The sequence below is a fragment of the Manis pentadactyla genome, chromosome 8 (genome assembly GCF_030020395.1).
Source record: "Manis pentadactyla isolate mManPen7 chromosome 8, mManPen7.hap1, whole genome shotgun sequence".
In the NCBI taxonomy this organism is placed as follows: domain Eukaryota; kingdom Metazoa; phylum Chordata; class Mammalia; order Pholidota; family Manidae; genus Manis; species Manis pentadactyla.
This window is the reverse complement of record NC_080026.1, coordinates 104048305-104071272: the sequence shown is the minus strand read 5'-3', so window position 1 is coordinate 104071272 and position 22968 is coordinate 104048305. Positions and strand designations below refer to the sequence as shown.

At 37.9% G+C, this 22968-nt stretch overlaps 1 protein-coding gene across 4 annotated transcripts in view; it reads left to right on the top strand.

The window, feature by feature from the left end:
* IDE (insulin degrading enzyme) overlaps positions 1 to 22968 on the top strand; it is a 125243-nt gene that overhangs the window by 39794 nt on the left and 62481 nt on the right. For all 4 annotated transcript variants that reach the window (XM_036921942.2, XM_036921848.2, XM_036922112.2 and 1 more), the window contains exons 3-4: positions 162 to 369; positions 4091 to 4260. In XM_036921942.2, coding sequence (XP_036777837.1) covers positions 162 to 369; positions 4091 to 4260 — 378 coding nt within the window. The remainder of the gene's footprint in view (positions 1 to 161; positions 370 to 4090; positions 4261 to 22968) is intronic.

Sequence of the window (22968 nt, the reverse complement as noted above, 5' to 3'; positions counted from 1 at the left end):
AACAGTACCATTTTAGAGCAGCCTGTATTTACCTTTCTCTGATTGTATGGTTGAGGTTGTCATGCTAACAGAAGTTCCAAATCATCTGTAATTCATCTGTCCTTTATAGCTTTCAACATACAAAAAAGATTTATCATATATGTTTTTCTCTTCTTTTTCAGGTTCATTGTCAGATCCTCTAAATATTGCTGGCTTAAGTCATTTTTGCGAACATATGCTATTTTTGGGAACAAAGAAATATCCTAAAGAAAATGAATACAGCCAGTTTCTCAGTGAGCATGCAGGAAGTTCAAATGCCTTTACCAGCGGAGAGCATACCAATTACTATTTTGATGTTTCCCATGAACACCTAGAAGGTGCCCTAGACAGGTAATGTTGAACACCCTATGAATTGTCCAACTTTGTGTACTTATCACATTAATAATAATAATAATTATTACTATTATTAGTACAAAGATTTCTTCTTAGCTTTATAGCTTAACAAAAGGTAGTTAACCACTCTTTCCCCCCTGTATTTTATGAAAAATAAAAAATAATGAGTGATATCATATATTTATTTTGTGGTAGAGGAAAAGTAATGGCATGACTTTAAACCAGCCCTACAAAATAATTTATTAGTTGTAAAATTCTCACCAGCCCTTCCCATGCTAACTTGTATTACATATGAAGCATGTAATGAAGAATAAACTGTCATAGTGTCATGGATCTCCTTTCAAGCATACTCCTGCTCCAGAATGCTAAAATTTAAATATTCTATTCTCCTTTAATTCCTCTATTCTCAGTGGTAGTGGATATAGACTTTTAAAAATTAAAATATAATTGACATATAACATTAAATTAGTTTCACGTATACAACATCATGATTCAGTATTTGTGTACATTGCTAAGTGATTATCACAATAAATCTGGTTACCATTTGTCATCATACAAAGTTATAAAAACTTTTTTTCTTGTGATGACAACTTTTAAGATTAACTCTCTTAGTAGCTTCCAAGTATGCAGGACAGTATTATTTACTGTAGTCACCATGCTATACATTACATCCTCATGAATTACTTATTTTATAACTGGAAGTTTGTACCTCTTGACCCCCTGCGCCCATTTTGCATACCACCCCCAACCACCCTGCCTCTGGCAACCACCAGTCTATTCTCTTTATCTATGCATTTTGTACTGTATGTACTATGCTGTAATGAACATTGGGGTGCATGTATTTTTTCAAATTAGTATTTTTATTTTCTTTGGATAAATGCCCAGAAATGGAATTGCTGGATTGTATATGAGATTTCTATTCTTAATTTTTTTGAGGACCTTTATACTGTTTTCTGTAATGGCTGTATTAGTTTACATTCCCACCAGCAGTGCAGGAGGGTTCTCTTTTCTCCACATACTCACCAACACTTGTTATTTTTTATGTTTTTAAAAATGGTTAATAGCCATTCTAATAACTGTGAGGTTCTATCTCATTGTAGTGATACAGAATGGTTTGACCTGTTATTTCAACCTTGGGGATGTTTTGTGAAAGTATTTTCTGGAGCAAGCTCCATTAAGCCAATTTAATTTCATGTTCATTTTATATACAGCTTACAATTTCTAATTTTTTTGTTACATCAAGTGATTTGATTCCTTATTCAAAATGTAATTTTTTCTTGGTGATTTTTTTTTTTTCAGTTTTTTGTGTTACCAAAAGGTGTAATGCTGCAGCTTTTTAATGGGTCTGTCATGAAGTTTGACTTACTTTTAGTAATGGTCAGCTTATTTGCTTACTTAAATTAACGGTAGTAATTATATTTTTTTAAAAATCCAATAGTTTGAATTTATTCCCCTAGCTCAAAAAACATTAAGAGGGCAAGGCATGGGTTCAGGATACCAGGCTGGGTCAAAATAGCCTGTTTCTTACTTATTCTAGCCTTTGTTTCAGTCTTTAGGCAGCAAACTGAAGTGTAATCATCTTTTATATGTACTCCAAAAAAACTTTCATTAATGAGTTCATGGGATAATACACTGAATTTAATTTCCTGCTTTACAAAAGCTACAGAAGATGTTCATGTAATAGATCTCTGTATAATGGAGGATGTCTGTTACTTGACTCAGAGAAGAAAAACCCATCTGTGTAAGAGCCTCTTTTTAAAGTATTGATTATGCTGTGTTATATAATCATGACCATTAATGTGGGTCTATCAAGCTGTGGTATGTAGCTGTTAGGCACTTTTCCCAGCCTGAATGTTTTGAAGTAGGTAAAAGAGGTTATATGTCCAGAAAACCTATTTCCTTATATCTTTGATTATAGACTCCAGATAGATGGAATTTCCCTTTGGATTGACATGTGTAAAGTACTTAGTACAGCATATCATATTTACTGTGTTCTTTAAGTAAATGTCAAGTAATGGTAACAGCCTCCATGACAGCTGGACTGTGAAGTGCAGTTGCTGAGATGTTGATTGATAGACCCAGGAGTCCTAGGCCCACAGAATGTAAGTCTCATTCAAACAGAGCCTCTGCCCTTGACTGCATCTGAATTCTGGATCTTGATTTTGTAAGATGGGGTCTAAAGTTTCTTAAGAAGAATTACTATATAAAATCGTGATTTAAGTTGCAACCTGTTGTAGGAGGGTTAATTTATTAACTAAAGCTGTCTTAGTTAAACTTTGATACTGCTACTAAAGAACAGCCTCAAGAAAAACATTTTGGTTACTTATGTTAGAGTTACATGCCATGTTATTTGTTGAATCACTGCTTATTAAATTTTAAAATTCTCTTAATAATTCATAAAGCCTATCATTATGTCCTAGTCAAACTGCTGTGTTTTTTCACTCCATTATTTTTTTCCACTAACGTTTGTTTTCCTCCATAAGAAGAAAAAATATTCAAATTGAACCTTTTAAAAGTAGGTCACATCGTTTGTCTGAAATGCCTGAGTGTTAGTGAAATTACAGCTAAAACTGTAAATTTAAGGTTTATTTGCCTAAGAACTATCACTTACCTTCTCCTTTTGTTTGAGAATTAGCCATATATAACAGGGATTTTCACAGACATGCAAAATTATAGGTCTTCAATAGATTGGTTCTGTCTCCATAAGTCTGCCTTGACTTTTGGTGGTGTGGTATTTTGACTCATAATAAGAAATAGATAACTTGGTCTCTCTGTCTCTGGTCCTGGTCCATAGGTCCTAAAATGCTGGGAATTTCCTAAGTGATGAGACACACTAACGTGTCTTGTTGTGTTAATGACTTGCCCTGGGGGATGGCCCTAGGTAACCTGAGGACAGGAGCTGGTTGCCGGGATTTGGGCCCCACTCCCAGACTTTTGAGGAGGGGAAAGGAGCTGGATATTGAGTCCAGTCAGCAAGTGGCCTGTTACTTAATCTTCATGTTTATGTAATGAGCCTCCCTAAAATCCTAAAAGGGCAGGATTCGGAGAGCTGCCAGGTCAGTGAACACATGGAGATTTGGGGCGAGTGGCCCCTGAGGCCCTTCCCACATACCTTGTCCTTTGCATCTCTTCCATTTGGCTGTTCCTGAATTATATCCTATAATAAACCTGTGCTCTAGTAAGTGAAATGTTTCTGAGTCCTGTGAGCTGTTCTAGTAAATTAATTGAACTCAGGAGAAAGAGGCCCGAGGAACCTCCGGTCTATAGCCTGTTGATTAGAAGCCACGGTGACAACCTGGGGTTGTGATTCGCTTCTGAAGTAGAAGTTAGGGGTCAGTCTTGTAGGACTAGGCCCTTAACCTGTGGGATCTGAGTTTATTTCCAGGTAGATGTGTCAAAATTGAGTTGAATTGTAGGGCACTCAGCTAGTGTCAGGAAATTGGTGGCAGGGAAAAATACACATGGAAATTGGTTAAGAATTGGAGATGTTAAGTTTTCAGGGATAGATCGGCTTCTCTAGGTTTACATGTGTCTGGTATGGTATTTTTCTTCTGTCACCGAGAACTTACTTTACATTCCTTTTTTCTTTGTAGCAATGGTAGTTGTTCCTGATTGAGTAGAATTCATATTTCCTATGTGTTAAGTTTCAAGCATATTTTTAAAAGGCCACTCTCAAAATAACAGCTTTTGAATTGTTAATTGTGTTTCACACCCTTAGGTTTGCACAATTTTTCCTGTGCCCCTTGTTTGATGAGAGTTGCAAAGACAGAGAGGTGAATGCAGTTGACTCAGAACATGAGAAGAATGTGATGAATGATGCCTGGAGACTCTTTCAGCTGGAAAAAGCTACAGGAGATCCCAGACACCCTTTCAGCAAATTTGGGACAGGTTTGTCAACAGTGGCTTTCATGTATTAGTTCTCCATGACCTCATTTAAACCCATGCCGTCTTTGCGCAGTATTGTATTTTACAGTTCAGGATAGACGATTTCAGAACTACGCATTCCTACCTACCCTCTTCTTTATAAGTTCACAGTATGAAGCTTAGAAGTGGTCCTTTAGATCATTATATCTCCCTATTATTTCTTAAACCATGCCCCTACACTTACACTGTCTGCCTGGTCCCTGTGTAGGCACCTTTATTTTGTGTCTTGTGACCTAAGATGAGGCTAAAGTTTAGGTGTATGAGCTTAATGGAGAAATTGATAGGTTACTGAGAAGAGTAATCAAATATGAAGCAAGTTAATTGGATAACAAGGTATAGAATTGAATTCAGAGTTTAGAAAAAATAAGAATGCAGTGATTATAATCCCTCTCATAGGCGACTAGCAGTTTTAAAAGAAGGGTGTCAAACAAGAGTTGGGCCTTCGGCATTGGGCTTTATACCTAACACTCAGGATAATATTCTCAAATTGTAATAAAAGGGTTAACTTAAGCAATTGTTTAGCTCCCTAGAGGGTTATTCTAGCCATCCCTTTCAAATAGGGGTCTAAATGTTTAAGGAGCAGAGCAGTTAATTATAAATAGATATTAACCAGCATTTCAAAGAGAGAAGATAATAGATCCTTTTATTCTGAAGTCTACCTTCCAAATAGAAGTTCCTTCTTTTAACCTTCCCTTCAAGGCTTGTTGAATCCTTCTGCTCCCCTTACCTCCGATCTCTGTTCATACAGATGCATAGCATTTGCTGTGCAGTGGCTCTGTGGGAGACAGAGCATACCGAAGACACACAAGGTCCCTGCTCTGAGTGCCACAAGCCCTGGAAGGAGATTAGAGGTGGGGATGACGGGGAATAAAATAAAATAAATGTGGAGATTTTTTATTTTATAATTGTACCCTTTTTCTTTACTGAATTTTTCATTAAAAGGTAGATGTTTATTTAAAGAGTACGAAATTAAAGTAAAGAAAAAAAGCAAAAACAAATAGCCTCCCTTTTCTTCACCCACTTCTGACAATCCCACTCACCAGATGTAATTGTTAAGAGGTTGCTATGATTTTAAAATACTGCTTTGGGATTATAAATTGCATGAGAAGAATAGATTTAGTGTAATGTATGCTTATTATAAAAGTTAATTATGGAAACTTTTTTTTCAGACTACAAAGACAGATTTCTTTCAGTTTGGATAGTATTCTAATATATCCAAAGCAGCCAGGAAACTAGCATAGTTTACAGAATTAGAAGGAGTTTTTAAAGATTGCCATTTAGGGCAGTTAGTATTATATTCTTTAGATTTATCATACTTGTCACTCAGTATCAGCATCATTGCTACGAGAAATACTGGGATGCCTAAAATGTCTGTGTAAAACTGAATTGTTTGAAAAGTGGCTTGCTTGGAGAACAGTACGCATGGTGTATAAAGGGAATGTGAGTTTTAAAAATCACATTTCAAAATCATTCCATCCATATGATTGTTGTCCTTAAAGTCGTTCCTGTGGTAGGTTAAATGCTTATACCAGCAGTTCTGCTATTGTGCAGAACATGTCAGAGCTTCTTTTTGGGAGTTACCTTCTTTTAAGTAGCCTCACTGGTGACAAATCATAATCAACATAATCTTAAACCAGTGAATAAAGTAAGGAGTGTTACTTCTGGTCACAAGCAATGGACAGTCTTAAAATGTCCCAGAGGAAGGTTTCAAGAGTGCTGGGCAGGGGAACATTGAATGATCATATATATATGGCTGGGGTTTGAGGGCATGTTTGTTTTTATAACCACTGACAAGGCTAGGCAACTAATATGAGTTAATATAACCAGCTGAGAAGTGAGTGAGACAGACTCAGTGCAGAAAATGTGATATAAGTAACACAAATGCCAAGTTGCCTTCTGACTTTAGAAGTATCAACATTGAATTTTTTGGAGCAGAGGTTCTGTCCATTTTTAAGGTCACAGTTATGTGACCATATTTGAAAATATGAAAGCTGCATGCCCTTGCCCTAAAAATTACATGTATAAAATTTTGCAAAAGTGATCCTTAAAGAAGATTCCTTGTCAGAAATTCATGCTTAATTTACTTCTGTTATTTCTGAATGACTTCAGGTGTTTCTGTGAATGTGGGCCATTTCATCCATCAAGGGATTATTATTAACTATTTTAATAATAATATTTAAGATATTATAAAAATATTATTAAATAATAACAGTGATGCTATTTAAATAATAGTATCAGGAAAAGCTGGGTATTTTTGAGTGAACAAAAAATGAAGCATTGTGTTACTTATTTTTAAGAAAATCTTAAAATGTCTTTTACAGAGGTTTTTCATGCTTCAAAAATAGTATAGGTCAGTGGTTTTTAAACTTTTTATATACAACCAATAGTAAGAAGCACATTTTGATCTTACCAATTCAGAGCACATGTATGTGTGTTTGTGTAAGCAGCTAAAATGAAAGTTTTACCAGACAATGTATTACATCTTGGGATGTAGTCTGTTACCCTCTGTTGCTTTAAAAAAAATTCTCTTCTGCCAATACATTACATTTATTTCATTACAGTTGAATGGATCCCAGCCCATAGTTTAATCCAAAGTGACAAACTGTCATTTCAGTAGACTCAGAAAAGCCATTTAATAAAACTTGGCACTCATTCATGAGCAGAAGCAACAAAAAATTCATAAGCTGATAAAAACATATGTCAAACATCTTGACTAATGGTGATGTTTCCAAAGGATTTAAAATGAAAGACAAAAAAAGAATACCCTGTAATCACTTTTTTGTTCAGCTTATTGTATAATTGTCACAATTAGTCAAATAAAAATTGTGATATGTAAGAGGTAAAAAGGAAGCAAATGAAAACTTACATATGTATGATGTGTCTGCATAAACATATCTAAGAAAATATTTAGATCAACCATTAAAAATAAGATAATTTAACAATGTTGCGAGAAGATGAGAACCACACTAAAATTACATTCTTTTATCAATAATAATCAATTAGAAAAATGCCATAGGAAAAATTATTTCATTTACAATATAAAAATAGGTTTATTCAAAAGATGTGTAAGAAATATATAATGGATACCTGGGTAAGTGGTATCAACCATGTTCATGAATGGGGAAACTCAGTATCACACAGATGTAAATTCACCTCAAATTTATCTAAATTCATTACAGATTTATCTAAATTCACACCTATCAGGTTGGCAACGACTGAAAGTCAGGCAAAACTGAAAGTCCTAGGAGGTTTTTTTTTTTTGAGAAACTTGAAAATCTGATTATAAAATTAATAAGAAAGAGTAACCAAGAATAGCTAAGATAATTTCAAAGACTACAAAGAAGGTACTACTTCTGCCAGATACCAAGACGTTACAAAATTCTACTAATAGTAGTAGAATTGGTACAAGTTTACAGGAGATGATAGTAGAACAGATTATAGACCCTGGAAACATATCCACAAATATATGGAAACATGACATAAGACAGAGGCACATTACAATGAGTGAGGAAAGGATGGACCTTTCAATAACTGCTGCAGGGACAATTAGTTATCTATATGTAGAAATAAGTAGAATTAGATGCTTGTCTTACTATGCACAAAAATGAATTTCAGGTCAATTTAACTTAATTATGGAAAGAAAACTTTACAACTTTTAGGGGGAAATATAGGAGAATTTTTTTCATCTTAAGGGTGTTCTTAAGGACACAAAGCACAAACTGTATCTTTTACAGATAAAGATAAATCATAGATTTAAATATAAATTTGACTTCATTAAAATTTCAAACTTCTGTTCAGTAGACACACAAAAACAAAATACAACCTGCATACCTGGTGAGGATATTTGGAAAACCTGTAACAGGTAAAAGCCTGTATAAGTAAATAGGTAAAAGATTAAACCAGAGGAGGAGCCAAGATGGCAGCGTGAGTAGGGTAGTGGAAATCACCTCCCAAAACCATGTATATTTTTGAAAATACAACAGATACAACTATTCTTAAAACAGAGACCAGTGGATACAGTACAACAGCCAGGCTACATCTACATGAGCGAGAACTCAGCATGTCATGAAGGTGGTAAGATACAAGCCGCGGCCCGGCGGGACCCAAAGTCTCCCCCCACCCCAGCTCCTTAGCAGGAGGAAAGGAGTCGGAGAGGAGAGGGAGTGAAAGCCCAGGACTGCTAAACAACCAGCTCTAGTAATCCACACTGGGAGTGCAGGCGCACACTGCATGGTTTGCGAAAGAGGAAAATCTGCGTGCAGATCCCCGCAACCAGCTCCCCTGGAACAAAAGAAAAGCGAGTGCTTTTTGAAAGTCTTAAAGGGACAGGAACCTATCAGCTGGACAGAAGCATCACGGCACACACAGCCCAGCAGCTGGGAATCCCAGGGAACTCCAGGCGCCCTAACCCCCTGGGTGGCAGCTCAGCTCTGAAGCCCCTCATGGTGATAAGCAGCCTGCCAGTCATTCCTCCAACACAGCGGCCCCGACACAGCGGCCCAGTAGGCAGAGAGTGGCTGCACACGCCTGGGGCAGTGGCGGAGCAGTCCAGGAGCGACTGCGCAACCCTGCAGTGGCAGTCGAGCAGCCTGAGAGTGGCCATGCCCCCAGTAGCTGCGCAGAATCTCCTCCCTGCGTGTAGTCGTCCGGGCCAGATCCAAAGGCTGCTGCCGGCGCGCAGCTGCCTGGCGCAGGCAGAAGAAACCGGGGCAAGATGCGAAGGGGCACCACTCTTGCAGGAGAGCACACCCAGTGCACCTGCCACTCCCTGCAGGGCTCTGGGTTACCCTGATGGCGACCCTGCCCATGGCAGCTTAGGGGATTAATCCAAAGGCTGCTCCAGGAGTGCGGGTAACCAACACAGGCAGCAGAGAAGGGCAAGGCAACTAGCAAACAGGAAAGGACTTTGTTCTCCCAGCTGACACACGTGTTACCTGCCTACACCTACCTCTGTCTCCATGAAAAGGCACAAGAATTTGGTCCAGTCCAGAATTACTGAGACAGCCCCCGAGAGAGGACCTGGGGAGATAGATTTAACCAATCTTCCTGAAAAAGAACTCAAAGTAAAGGTCATAACCATGCTGATGGACCTGCCAAGAAATATGCAAGAGCTAAGGGAGCAAGTAGGGAGGAAGAATACAGAAATAAAACAATCTCTGGATGGACTTAAGAGCAGACAGGATGAGGTGCAAGAGGCCGTTGATGGAATGGAAATCAGAGAACAGGAATACAGAAAAGCTGAGGCAGAGAGAGATAAAAGGATCTCCAGGAATGAAAGAATATTAAGAGAACTGTGTGACTAATGCAAATGGAACAATATCTGCATTATAGGGGTACCAGAAGAAGAAGAGAGAGAAAAAGGGGTAGAAAGTGTATTTGAAGAAATAATTGCTGAAAACGTCCCCAAACTGGGAGAAGAAATAGTCTCTCAGACCACGGAGGCCCACAGAACTCCCAACACAAGGGACCCAAGGAGAACAACACCAAGACACATAATAATTAAAACGGCAAAGATCAATAAAAAGGACAGAGTATTAAAGGCAGCCAGAGAGAGAAAAAAGGTCACCTACAAAGGAAAACCCATCAGGCAATGATCAGACTTCTCAACGGAAACCTTACAGGCCAGAAGAGAAAGGCATGATATATTTAATGCAATGAAACAGAAGGGCCTTGAACCAAGAATACTGTATCCAGCACGATTATCATTTGAATATGAAGGAGGGATTAAACAATTCCCAGACAAACAAATGTTGAGGGAATTTGCCTCTGACAAATCACCTCTACAGGATATTTTAAAGGGACTGCTCTAGATGAAAGCACTCCTAAGACTAAAAAAAAAGACATCAACAGAGAAAATAAAATCACAGCAAAGAAAGCAGACCAACCAAATACTAACTAAAGTCAAAAAATAAAATCAACTACTCACAAAAGCAGTCAAAGGAAACACAAAAGAGTACAGAATAAAACACCTAACATATAAAGAATGGAGGAGGAGGAGGACTAAGAAGGAAGAGAAATAAAAAATCATCAGACTGTGTTCATAATAGCTTAATAAGAGAATTAAGTTAGCCGGCTAGATAGTAAAGAAGCTACCCTTGAATCTTTGGTAACCACGAATCTAAAGCCTGCAATGGCAATAAGTACATATCTTTCAATAATCACTCTAAATGTAAACAGTCTGAATGCACCAATCAAAAGACACACAGTAACAGAATGGATAAAAAAGCAAGACCCATCTATATGCTGCTTACAAGAGATTCACCTCAAACCCAAAGACATGCACAGACTAAAAATGAAGGGATAGAAAAAGATATTTCATGCAAACAACGGAGAAAAAAGCAGGTGTTACAGTACTTGTATCAGACAAAATAGACTTCAAAACAAAGAAAGTAACAAGAGATAAAGAAGGACATTACATAATGATAAAGGGCTCAGTCCAACAAGAGGATATAACCATTATAAATACATATGCACATAGTACAGGAGCACCAACATATGTGAAACAAATACTAACAGAACTAAAGGAGGAAATAGAATGCAATGCATTCGTTCTAGGAGACTTCAATACACCACTCACTCCAAAGGACTGATCCACCAGACAGAAAATAAGTAAGGACACAGAGGCACTGAACAACACCCTAGAACAGATGCACTTAACAGACATCTACAGAACTCTACACACAAATGCAGCAGGATACGCATTCTTCTCAAGTGCACATGGAACATTCTCCAGAATAGACCATATACTCCACATACTAGGGCACAAAGAAAGCCTTAGTAAATTCAAAAAGATTGAAATTCTAACAACCAACTTCTCAGACCACAAAGGAATAAAACTAGAAGTAAATTCTACAAAGAAAACAAAAAGGCTCACAAACACATAGAGGCTTAACAACATGCTCCTAAATAATCAGTGGACCAATGACCAAATTAAAAGAGATCAAGCAGTATATGGAGACAAATGACGATGACAGCATAAAGCCCCAACTTCTGTGGGATGCAGCGAAGGCAGTTCTAAGAGGAAAGTATATAGCAATCCATGCCTATTTAAAGAAGGAAGAACAATCCAAAATGAATAGTCTAAAGTCACAATTATTGAAACTGGAAAAATTAGAACAAGTGAGGCCTAAAGTCAGCAGAAGGAGGGACATAATAAAGACCAGAGAAGAAATAAGTGAAATTGAGAATAAAACAATAGAAAAAAATCAATGAAACCAAGAGCTGATTCTTTGAAAAAATAAACAAAATAGATAAGCCCCTAGCCAGACTTACTAAGAGAAAAAGAGAATCTACACACATCAACAGAATCAGAAGAGAGAAAGGAAAAATTACGACGGACCCCACAGAAATACAAAAAATTATTAGAGAATACTATGAAAATCTATATGCTAACAAGCTGGAAAACGTAGAAGAAATGGACAACTTCCTAGAAACATAGAACCTTCCAAGACTGACCAAGGAACAAACAGAAAATCTAAACAGACCAATTACCAGCAAAGAAATTGAATCGGTAATCAAAAAACTACCCAAGAACAAAACCCCTGGGCCAGATTGATTCACCGCTGAATTTTATCAGACATACAGAGAAGACATAATACCCCTTCTCCTTAAAGTTTTCCAAAAAATAGAAGAGGAGGGAGTACTTCCAAACTCATTCTATGAAGCCAGCATCACTCTAATACCAAAACTAGGCAACGACCCCATGTAAAAAGAAAATTACAGGCCAATATCCCTGATGAACATAGATGCAAAAATACTCAAGAAAATGTTAGCAAACCGAATTCAAAAATACATCAAGAGGATCATACACTATGACCAAGTTGGATTCATCTCAGGGATGCAAGGATGGTACAACATTCGAAAATCTGTCAACATCATCCACCACATTAACAAAAAGGACAAAAACCACATGAACATTTCCATTGACGCTGTAAAAGCATCAACAAAATTCAACATCCATTCATGATAAAAACTCTCAACAAAATGGGTATACAGAGCAAATGCCTCAACATAATAAAGGCCAGATAACGACAAACCCACAGCCAGTATCATACTTAACAGTGAGAAGCTGAAAGCTTTTCCTCTAAGATTGGGAACAAGACAGGGATGCCCACTCTCCCCACTGTTATTCAACATAGTACTGGAGGTCCGAGCCACTGCAATCAGACAAAACAAAGAAATACAAGGCATCCATATTGGTAAAGAAGAAGTCAAACTGTCACTATTTCCAGATGAGATGATATTGTACATAAAAAACCCTAAGACTCCATTCCAAAACTACTAGAACTAATATCTGAATTCAGCAACGTTGCAGGATACAAAATTAATACCCAGAAATCTGTTGCTTTCCTGCACACTAACGATGAACTAACAGAAGGAGAAATCAGGAAAACAGTTCCATTCACAATTGCATCAAAAAGAATAAAATACTTAAGAATAAACCTAACCAAGAAGTGAAAGACATATACCCTGAAAACTACAAGACACTCTTAAGAGAAATTAAAGAGGACACTAACAAATGGAAACTCATTCCATTCTCTTCACAAGGAAAAATTAATATTGTCAAAATGGCCATCCTGCCTAAAGCAATCTACAGATTCAATGCAATCCCTTTCAAATTACCAACAGCATTCTTCAACAAACTGGAACAAATAGTTAAAAATTCATATGGAACCACCAAAGACCCTGAATAGCCAAAGCAATCCTGAGGAGGAAGAATAAAGCAGAGAGCATCTTGCTTCCCAACTTCAAGCTGTACTACAAAGCCACAGTAATCAAGACAATTTTGTACTGGCACAAGAACAGACCCACAGACCAATGGAACAGAATAGAGACTCCAGATATTAATGAAACATATACAGTCAATTAATATATGATAAAGGAACTATGGACATACAATGGGGAAATGACAGCCTCTTCAACAGCTGGTGCTGGCAAAACTGGACAGCTGCATGTAAGAGAATGAAACTGGATCACTGTGTAACCACATATACAAAGGTAAATTCGAAGTGGATCAAAGACCTGAATGTAAGTCATGAAACCATAATACTCTTAAAAAAAAAACATAGGCAAAAATCTCTTGGACATAAACATGAGTGACTTCTTCATGAGCATATCTCCCCGGGCAAGGGAAACAAAAGCAAAAAACGAACAAGTGGGACTATATCAAGATGAAAAGCTTCTGTACAGCAGAGGACACCATCAATAGAACAAAAAGGTATCCTACAGTATGGGAGAATATATTCATAAATGACAGATCTGATAAAGTCGTGACATCCAAAATATATAAAGAGCTCATGCATCTTGACAAACAAAAAGCAAGTAAGCCAATTAAAAAATGGGCAGAGGATCTGAACAGACACTTCTCCAAAGAAGAAATTCAGATGGCCAACAGACACATGAAAAGATGCCCCACGTTGCTAGTCATCAGGGAAATGCAAATTAAAACCACAATGAGATATCACCTCACAACAGTAATGATTGCCACCATCCAAAAGACCAACAACAACAAATGTTGGTGAGGTTGTGGAGAAAGGGGATCCTCCTACACTGGTGGTGGGAATGTAAATTAGTTCAGCCATTGTGGAAAGCAGTATGGAGGTTCCTCAAAAAGCTCAAAAAGAAATACTATTTGACCCAGGAATTCCACTTCCAAGAATTTACCCTAAGAATGCAGCAGCCGAGCTTGAAAAAGACATATGCACCCCTATGTTTATCGCAGCACTATTTACAATAGCCAAGAAATGGAAGCAACCTAAGTGTCCATCAGTAGATGAATGGATAAAAAAGATGTGGTACATATACACAATGAAATGTTATTCAGCCGTAAGAAGAAAACAAATTCTACCATTTTTACAACAGCATGGATGAAGCTAGAGGGTATTATGCTCAGTGAAATAAGCCAGGCGGAGAAAGACAAGTACCAAATGATTTCACTCATATGTGGAGTATAAGATCAATGAAAAAATTGAAGGAGCAAAACAGCAGTAGACTCACAGAACCCAATAATGGAACAGCAGTTACCAAAGGGAAGGGGACTAGTGAGGATGGGTGGGAAGGGAGGGATAAGGGGGGGCGGCGAAGAAAGGACGTATTACTGTAAGCATATATAATGTGGGGGTGGCACGGGGAGGGCTGTGCAACACAGAGAAGAGAAATAGTGATTCTACAGCATCTTACTATGCTGATTGACAGTGACTGTAATGGGGTTTGTCGGGGGGACGTGGTGATGGGGGGAGTCTAGTGAGTATAATGTTCCTCATGTAATTGTAGAATAATGATGCTAAAAAAAAAAAAGGTCAGAGTAACTGAACAGACAGTTCTCCAAAGAAGAAATTCAGATGGCCAACAGACACATGAAAAGATGCTTCACATCACTAGTCATCAGAGAAATGCAAATTATAACCACAGTGAGATATCACCTCACACCAGTGAGGATCGCCACCATGCTAAAGACAAACAACAAATGTTGACGAGGATGTGGGGAAAGGGGAACCCTCCTCCACTGCTGGTGGGAATGTTAATTAGTTAAGCCATTGTGGAAAGCAGTATGGAGATTCCTCAAAAAACTCAAAATAGAAATATCATTTGACCTAGGAATTTACCCTAAGAATGCAGAGCCCAGTTTGAAAAAGACATATGCATCCCTATGTTTATCAGAGCACTGTTTACAATAGCCAAGAAATGGAAGCAACCTAAGTGTCCATCAGTAGATGAATGAATAAAGAAGATGTGGTACATATGTACAATGGAATGTTATTCAGCCATAAGAAGAAAAGAAATCCTACCATTTGCAACAACATGGGTGGAGCTAGAGGGTATTATGCTCAGTGAAATTAGCCAGGCGGAGAAAGACAGGTATCAAATGATTTCATTCATCTGTGGAATATAAGAACAAAGCAAAAACTGAAGGAGCAAAACAGCAGCAGACTCACAGAACCCAAGAATGGACTAACAGTTACCAAAGGGAAAGGGAGTGGGGAGGATGGGTGTGAAGGGAGGGATGGCAGGGGGTGGGGAAGAACGGGGGGGGGGCTTTATGATTAGCATGCATAATGTGGGGGTGGGCTCAGGGAAGGCTGTACAGCACAGAAGAAAGGTTGTGGTTCTATAGCATCTTACTACGCTGATGGACAGTGACTGCCTGCAATGGGTTATGTGGGGGATCTTGGTGATGGGGGGAGTCTAGTTAACATCATATTCCTCATGTAATTGCAGATTAATGATACCAAAGAAAAATATATATAAAACCACTCACTTGAGAACTGGGCAAAGGATATGAATATGGAGTTGACAGAAAGGATATTTGAATGGCCAGTAAGCAAAAGAAAGATGCTGAAATTGGTAATCAGGAAAATATAAAATAATAGTGAGGTAGTGATTTCACACCAATCCATTGAAAGTCAGACAAAACTGAGTTTTGTGTTGGTGAGGATGTAGAAAAATGGAAAATCATATGCTGTTGGTAGGAAAATGGATTGGTCCAACCACTTTGTAAAGCAATTTGACAATATCTTTAAAAGGGGAGTGATGCCCATGCTCTTTGACCCAGGGAATCCATTTTTTGACGAATACCCTAGAGAAATAACTCTAGCAGTTGTGCACAGGGAACATATAGAGGAATGTTCATGAAGTATTTTTTGAACTAATGATAAATAGGAAATGACTTAAATGTCTGTCAGCAGTTGAATAAAATAGTACATTTTGTTCTGTTCATACAGTGGAATATTCTACAGCAGTTAAAATAAGTTTGCTAGAAATGAACTCTTGTTTAAAACTAGGTAAAGAGCGAAGTATTTTGAACAAAATGCAAGTTGCAGAATATGTTTTGTTTGGTAGCTTTCTATAAAATTTGAAGACAGGCAAATGAGTATTGCATATTATCAATGTCTATATATGTATGTAATATAAAGTATGTCCAAGAATTATTAAATGCAGAATTCTCTTTAGTGTCCCTCGGACAGGGTGGGAGAGAGAGGGAGGGAGAAGATGTTAGCTCTGCCCCTGATATTTAATTACTGAGAGGAAGATGACTTACAGCAAGTATCACAAGATGTGGAGAGGGATAAAACTGGGTGGTGAGTACATAAGTGTTAATGATGTACATGTTTTAAATATTTTAAATATTTCAAAATTTTAAAATTAAAAGAAAAATTGAATTACTTGTACCCATTTATCTAACAAAAATAGGAAAATTAAAGACAGAGAGACACTTAAAGATAAACAAGAGAAAGTATACTTACGTGTGCAAGGATTGTTTGTGTGTTTACTACTCAAGTGTGTTTGTGTCAAAAGAAACCTGTAGGTTACCTGTCCCGTCTTACTAAGCATCCGGTTCCGCAAACATTTCTGTAACCAAGTGGGACAAGCCCTTGAATTGCTGTCCTCCTTCTTGTGTCTTGGGTTCCCTGTGCAGAGTTCCCACACTCTGAAGCTGACATCTGGCAAGAATTTTTCTCTTTTGAGTCACTTACTTTGTTTCAGAGTTGTTTCCATGGTCGCTCTATGCTATATCTGTCTCCCTACAAAAGTCTTCATTGAATCCCACTATGACATTTTCTAGCTTCAGATTTCAGCCAGGAATCCCACCTCCATTAGCATACTCCTGGGTGATTTAAACTTTGGTCTTTGAAGTTGGGCAGTTTGAATATCTGCTCTGCCACTGGCCAGCTGAGAGACTGTGGGCAAGTTTCTTAACTTCTGTAAGCCTCAGTTTCCTTCCGTGTCAGGTTGATGTGAGGATTAAATGAGGTTGTACATGTGAAGTGGTTAGCAAAAAGTCTGGCCATAATAATGTTCAGTAAATGATAGTAGCCTTAATAATAACAATATCATAGCTGACTGGTGGCTGTGAGAGACATCAAAACTTTGCCATGAAGAGCGAGGTGGCCGCCAAGAGCTACTTGAAGACCCAGTGGGTGTGGTGAACTGACTGTAGGACGTTATGTTATTTGAGAAATGTTCTCTTTGTCTTTTTAAACTGAACCCATGGTTGGTGTCCACATTGGCTTTTCCCTTTCGTTTATCATTTAGTTTTAGTCCCATAATTCTTGATAACTTGGATGTTCTTTCTCTGCTCATTTTCCCCTTTTTTTTTTTTTCACCTCCCTGGCATAAAGCAGGAGCAGTGGAATTTTTTTAAGTAGTTTGGAAAAGGAAAGGGAAAAGTTTAGTTCTGGTTATTCTTTAGTGAGCTGTTTCTCTAAACATAACCCCACAGAGACTGTGGGAGCAACTGGGTTCAGTCAGCTGGGAAGGAAATAAAAGAAGGAAGTCACGGAGTGGGTGAGGGAAGCACAATTGGCACTCCCTGGTATATGAGTGGGAGGAAAGGCAAAGTGGGAGGGTACCTGGAAACAGAGGGCAGTGCTGTGTTAGGTGTGGTTGGCATTTTTCTTGTTATTTATTCTAGTCTAGTATACTGGTGGCATGTGCCATGGATTATGAGAATCTGTGTAGGGTGTTACAAGTGACCCAGATTATTATCTCTTTCTCTCCCAGTTGACAGATAATTTTTTTTAGTCCCCCCTATATGTTAAGGGCATTACAAAATGCAAAGAAGCGTAACCAGTGTTTCTGCACTGAAGGTATTTATAGTGAGTTGGATAGGCAAGCAAATCAGGATTTTTTCACTGGCGTATAATCTCAGATATGATTCTCCAGGATCATTATCTCTTCTTCCTCCTTGCTAATTTGTACTGAATGCTGTACTTTTGTCTGGATTATTTAATTTAATTCTCACACAATCCCAGTAGGTATGTGCTCTTACTATTTCCATCTTATAAATGAGTAGACTAAGATTTAAGAGAAGGTAATTAAATTGCTTGGGATCACACAGCTTTTAAGTACTGAAACCAGCATCTGAACCCAGATATGGCACTTTTAACTACTATTCTATTCTGTCCGCTTTGGGGTTGCCTAGAATTGAATTCTCCAGGATCTCAGAGGAGTTTCAAATTGAATTCTCCTGAAGGGTAGGTAGGATTTTCTTAGGCAGAAGGAAGGAAGAACCATTCAAGAGGAAAAGGAAAAGCAGCTATTTATTGTGTGAGTATTAAGTGCCACACACTGGGTTTGGTATTCTACCTAATATGATTTGCATAACCTTCACCACAATACTGAAACTTCATCATTCCCTTTGACGGATGCCAAAACGAGTACTGAGAGAGAATAGTTAGACCCAAGTTCCATAGCTTGTGAGGGATCCAGCGAGGAGGGAGGAAGGCTAGTAGCAGAAGTGTGTGTAGTTATGGGATTTGATAGCAAGGCAGTAAAACTCAAAGCCTGTGTTCTTTGAGATAATGTTAGCTTGACCCCCCCAAAACCGTGATAAGAAGGAAAGACCAAGGAGTAAGCCCAGTGTCTTTGGGAGATCATGAGTTAATAGTTTGACTATAACAAAGGGTGCTTTTGCATAGGACAGTTAGGAAGGAACAAAGTAGGGAAATGGATTAAAGCCAAAAAAATATTTTGGAATATGAACCTGAAGGTAGTTGAATGACTCCTGATCTTGAGATGATGATAATGACACACAGAATCAGACCCTGATAAAAGTTAAGCATTTACTTTTTCTTTCTACCTGCCCTCCCTCCACCTTTTCAGTGAAGAATTTAAAACATACAAAAGTAGACAAAAATACTGTAATGAACCCCATGTTTGCATCACTCTGCCCCTGGCCAGACATGTCTGATGCACATTCCTATTCTCTCCTTTGTATTATTTTGAAGAGGTCCTAGACATCATATTTCACTCACAAATACTTATACTTCAATATTTATCTCTAAAAGATATGTTTTAAAAACATAACAAAAATACCATTTTTGTTAATGCCATCAGATACCCAGTTAGTGCTCCATTTCTAGTTGTCTTATAAAAATCATAATTTTTAAAAGTTTATTTGAATTAGGATCCATGTAAGGATTGACATGTCTTTTAACTATCTTTTAATCTATAGGTTCATCCTTTATCTCTCTCTCTGTTCCCTCCACTTACCCCTCTGAAATTTATTTATTGAAGAATCCTCTGGTTTTCATAACCCTAGATTTTTCTGGTTGCGTCCCCAATAATGTAGGCTAACATACTCCTCTGTCCTCCATATTTCTGCAAATTGGCAGTTGGATATAGAATCTGGATCAGATTCATGTTTGAATATTTTTGGCAAGACTTTATAGGTAGTGATGAGTTCTTCCGTTGGGCATAATGTCTAGTTGTCTCTCTATTTATGATGTTGCAACCATTCGTCGCCAATGCATCACCCCTCTAATTCTAATTCTGTTTTCGTTCTCATTGATTAGCTTGAATACTGCTATAAAAAGAACATCTTCTTTTCTACTATTTGACTACCCAGTGGTATAGATGTTATAGGAAAGACAGAGCAAATGCTTGAGCATTTCCTTCATTTACCAGTTTTCAAAATAATGAATTGGTTCCATAGCATCCTTGAATGATGACTGTTTTGTATTTTTAGTACCATGATAGACTCATGGATATAAAAATATTTGACACGTTTCAGCCACTTAGTCTTATTATTCCCTAAGTTTTTCCATGGATGTTGCTATTGTCTTTTCTTCTTTTTCCTTGCTAGTATATGTGTCTATGGAAAACTAGAAATTTGCTGAAAACTAGGACTGTACAAGTGTATAAGTGCTTTAGTACAGCATTTAAGAAGTTTTACTTCGACCCCAAAGCTTACATATTGTGCTTGCATGTACTTACCCAGCTACAGGAGAATTGCCCTTTTAAATTTTATAGGAAAATTAATATGTCTTGAAAGACTTTAGTCTCTTCTGGGGTTTTTAGAAAATTGCTATAGTAAGAAGAGCCTTTAAAAAAAAGTTTGTAATAATTCCAGGTAACTCACTGTAGGTACATTATCACAACCTTCACAATCCTTGCGTTTCAGAGAACATTTAAGATTGTCATTGTTCCATCAAGTTGACCTTTCCCTGGGAACCTTACCAGTCATCAGTTGGAGACAGCTCTAATTTCTAAAACAGCTTTCTAAAACTTGAAATTCAGTTCTTCCTGCAGAGTATAAGAAATGCATGACTGCCTTCAAAATTTCTCAGGAAAATGAATTTTATTTCCTTGAAAATCAGCATTCATATATATTAGTACTGAGTTTATAAGCTTTTTAAAAAATAGAATTTAAAGTAGTTGTCACAGTAAAAGTATAAAATAGCATTTACTGAGCTTTACAGTTTACAAAACCCTGTTCATATCCATCATCACTTTTTGTAAACTCCACAGCAGCCCAAGTTAATATTAAGTAACTACTGTTTGACAGATGGTATGCTGAGCCTTAACACGGATTATTCATTTGATCCTCACAACAATCCTGTGAGGTTGGATCTCTTATTATTCTTACTTACAAATAAGGAAACTGGGGCTTAGAGAGGTTAAGAAACTTGCCTTCGTTTACCAGTTTTTACCAGTCTCACAGCTGGGACACAGAGGAGCCAGGGATTGAGCCCTTGCTCTTAACAGCTGGGCATGCAACCATTTTTTACCCCTATTTTACAGATATAATAAATGATCCTTTGGAGATATTTGGAGACTCTTTCAAGGTTGCTTAATTAGTACTTGATAGAGTCAGGACAAGAAACCCTGACTCTCCCACTGCCTCCCAACAGGCCCAGAGTGGAAGGGCCCCCCGTGGGTCAGCCACCCTGATGTCCTCAGTCCCTGCTGGAGCTCGCTTTAAAGGTGGCAGAGCCAGAAAGGTAGGATTCAGAATTCGGTAGCAGCATTTTAATTTGATGTAAATGACCCAACTGAATCAGCACTAAATTAGGACAGTACGTGTCTAGAGACTGAAGTATTTGTTATCCCAGCCTTAGTCACGTTGTTCTCCACACATGGATTTTGAGTTAGAGGAAGATCATCTGGATCACATGCTGAATTTCTTCCCTACTTTAGTGCTATGGCTTCTATGAAATACTCAGAAACCAGGAGTCCCTCCTACAATTCAAATCATAACAGCAGTAGATGCTGTTTATTGTGTTTATTCTCTGCTTTCTCCCCATACCTAATATACATTAAGTAATATGTTACTTTAACATTTTTACAGATTTGTTATTTGTCATAAAAGAGATAGGTACAAAAGTATTTGCCCAATCATTCTCTAGGTACTACTGAAAGACACAGATCATTATAAATACAGCTTGAGCTTCTAATATCCACTTCTTCAATTGCGTTTTCCTCTCTGCTCCTATCATTCCCATGTTTGTTTAAAGAAAGGTTGCTTACATAGTTTATCTGTAAGCAATGTGTTGTATAGTTTAAGTTTTACCAAAATAGTATTTTCTTGTGAAAAAATCTCTGCCGGTTGTTTTTTTCATACTTTATATTTGTAGGAGTCATCCATATTGGTGGGTGTGCCTCTAATAAGTTTTTCATTTTTACTTTTGCTGCTATGTAAAAAATTCACTAAGTGAATATACCACTATTTATCCATTTTCCTATTACTGGAACAGTGTTGCTATGAGCATTCTTATACATGTTTCTTTGTACACAAAATTCTCCGGGGTACGTATAACCAGGAGTGGAATTACTGTATAGTAGGATAGGTACATCTTCAGATTCAGTAGATACTGCCAAGTTGTTTCCTGTAGTGGCTGATTGAGTTTGCACTCCCTCATGCAGTGTCCTGAGTTCTCACTCTCCACATCCCTAAACAGCACTTGGTGTCATCAGCCTTTCATATTTTTGCCATTCTATTTATTGGATGTTAAAAATTAGTCTTAGGCTTTTTATATGTATTTTTTTTCTAATTTGGTGTAAGTCCACCAGTGTCTGAGTAGGAGGTGGAGCCTAAGAGAAGCAGAGCATCTTGTTCAAGGTCATGCACCCAGTAGAAGGCTGTGCCTGGATGGGATGAGAGCCCTGACAGCACCGGAGCCAGGGCCTGTCCTCTGCACCTCCTGCCAGAGATCAGGGCACTGGCGGTCACAGAGGCCACTTGGAAATCTGAGGACTAAGTATGGAGTTCTGTGCTTTCGTCCTGCTTTTCCTTTCATTTCCTCACCTGTTACTTAAGAAATTCCATCAGCTAGTCTTTCTGCTTTTAGTGAACTCTTTTAAAGGATTTGTTGTAAAAGGATTAGTGTTTCTTCATAAGTGTACTAAGAGCTGACTGTCCTGACCCCAAGAGAGTCATGGTGGAGAACCTCTTCCTCTTTCCACTTCTGGAGCTTCTAAGGATGTGGAACTGCCATTCTGGACTGTGTTCCCAGATGGACCGGTTTCCTTCTGTCCTCACGTATTAGAAAGTCTGAAAACATCTAGGCAGCAAAGAAATGAATATGTACATTCATAGAATAGTGATCTATTTGTGGCTAACAGCCACTTTTCAGAACAAATTTTATTGAGCCTCCCTCCATTTAGCAGTTTGGCCAGAGACCCGGTGTCATTAGGTTTGGGGCTTCAGGTGAACCAGGTTGCTGTTGACAGTGGCTTCTTTGGCTATTTTTCTTTTAACTTTCTTTTGAAGTATAGTTAATATGCAGAAAAGTATGTGGCTCTGATAAATTGTTGTTAATGATTTTATTTTTGCTGCTGCTTGAAGAATCAGTTAAATGAATGTACTAATACTATTTATGTATGACTCACTGAATGTTCATAAATAGCACACCATGGAACCAGCACCCAGTTGAGAAGTGGAACATTACCACA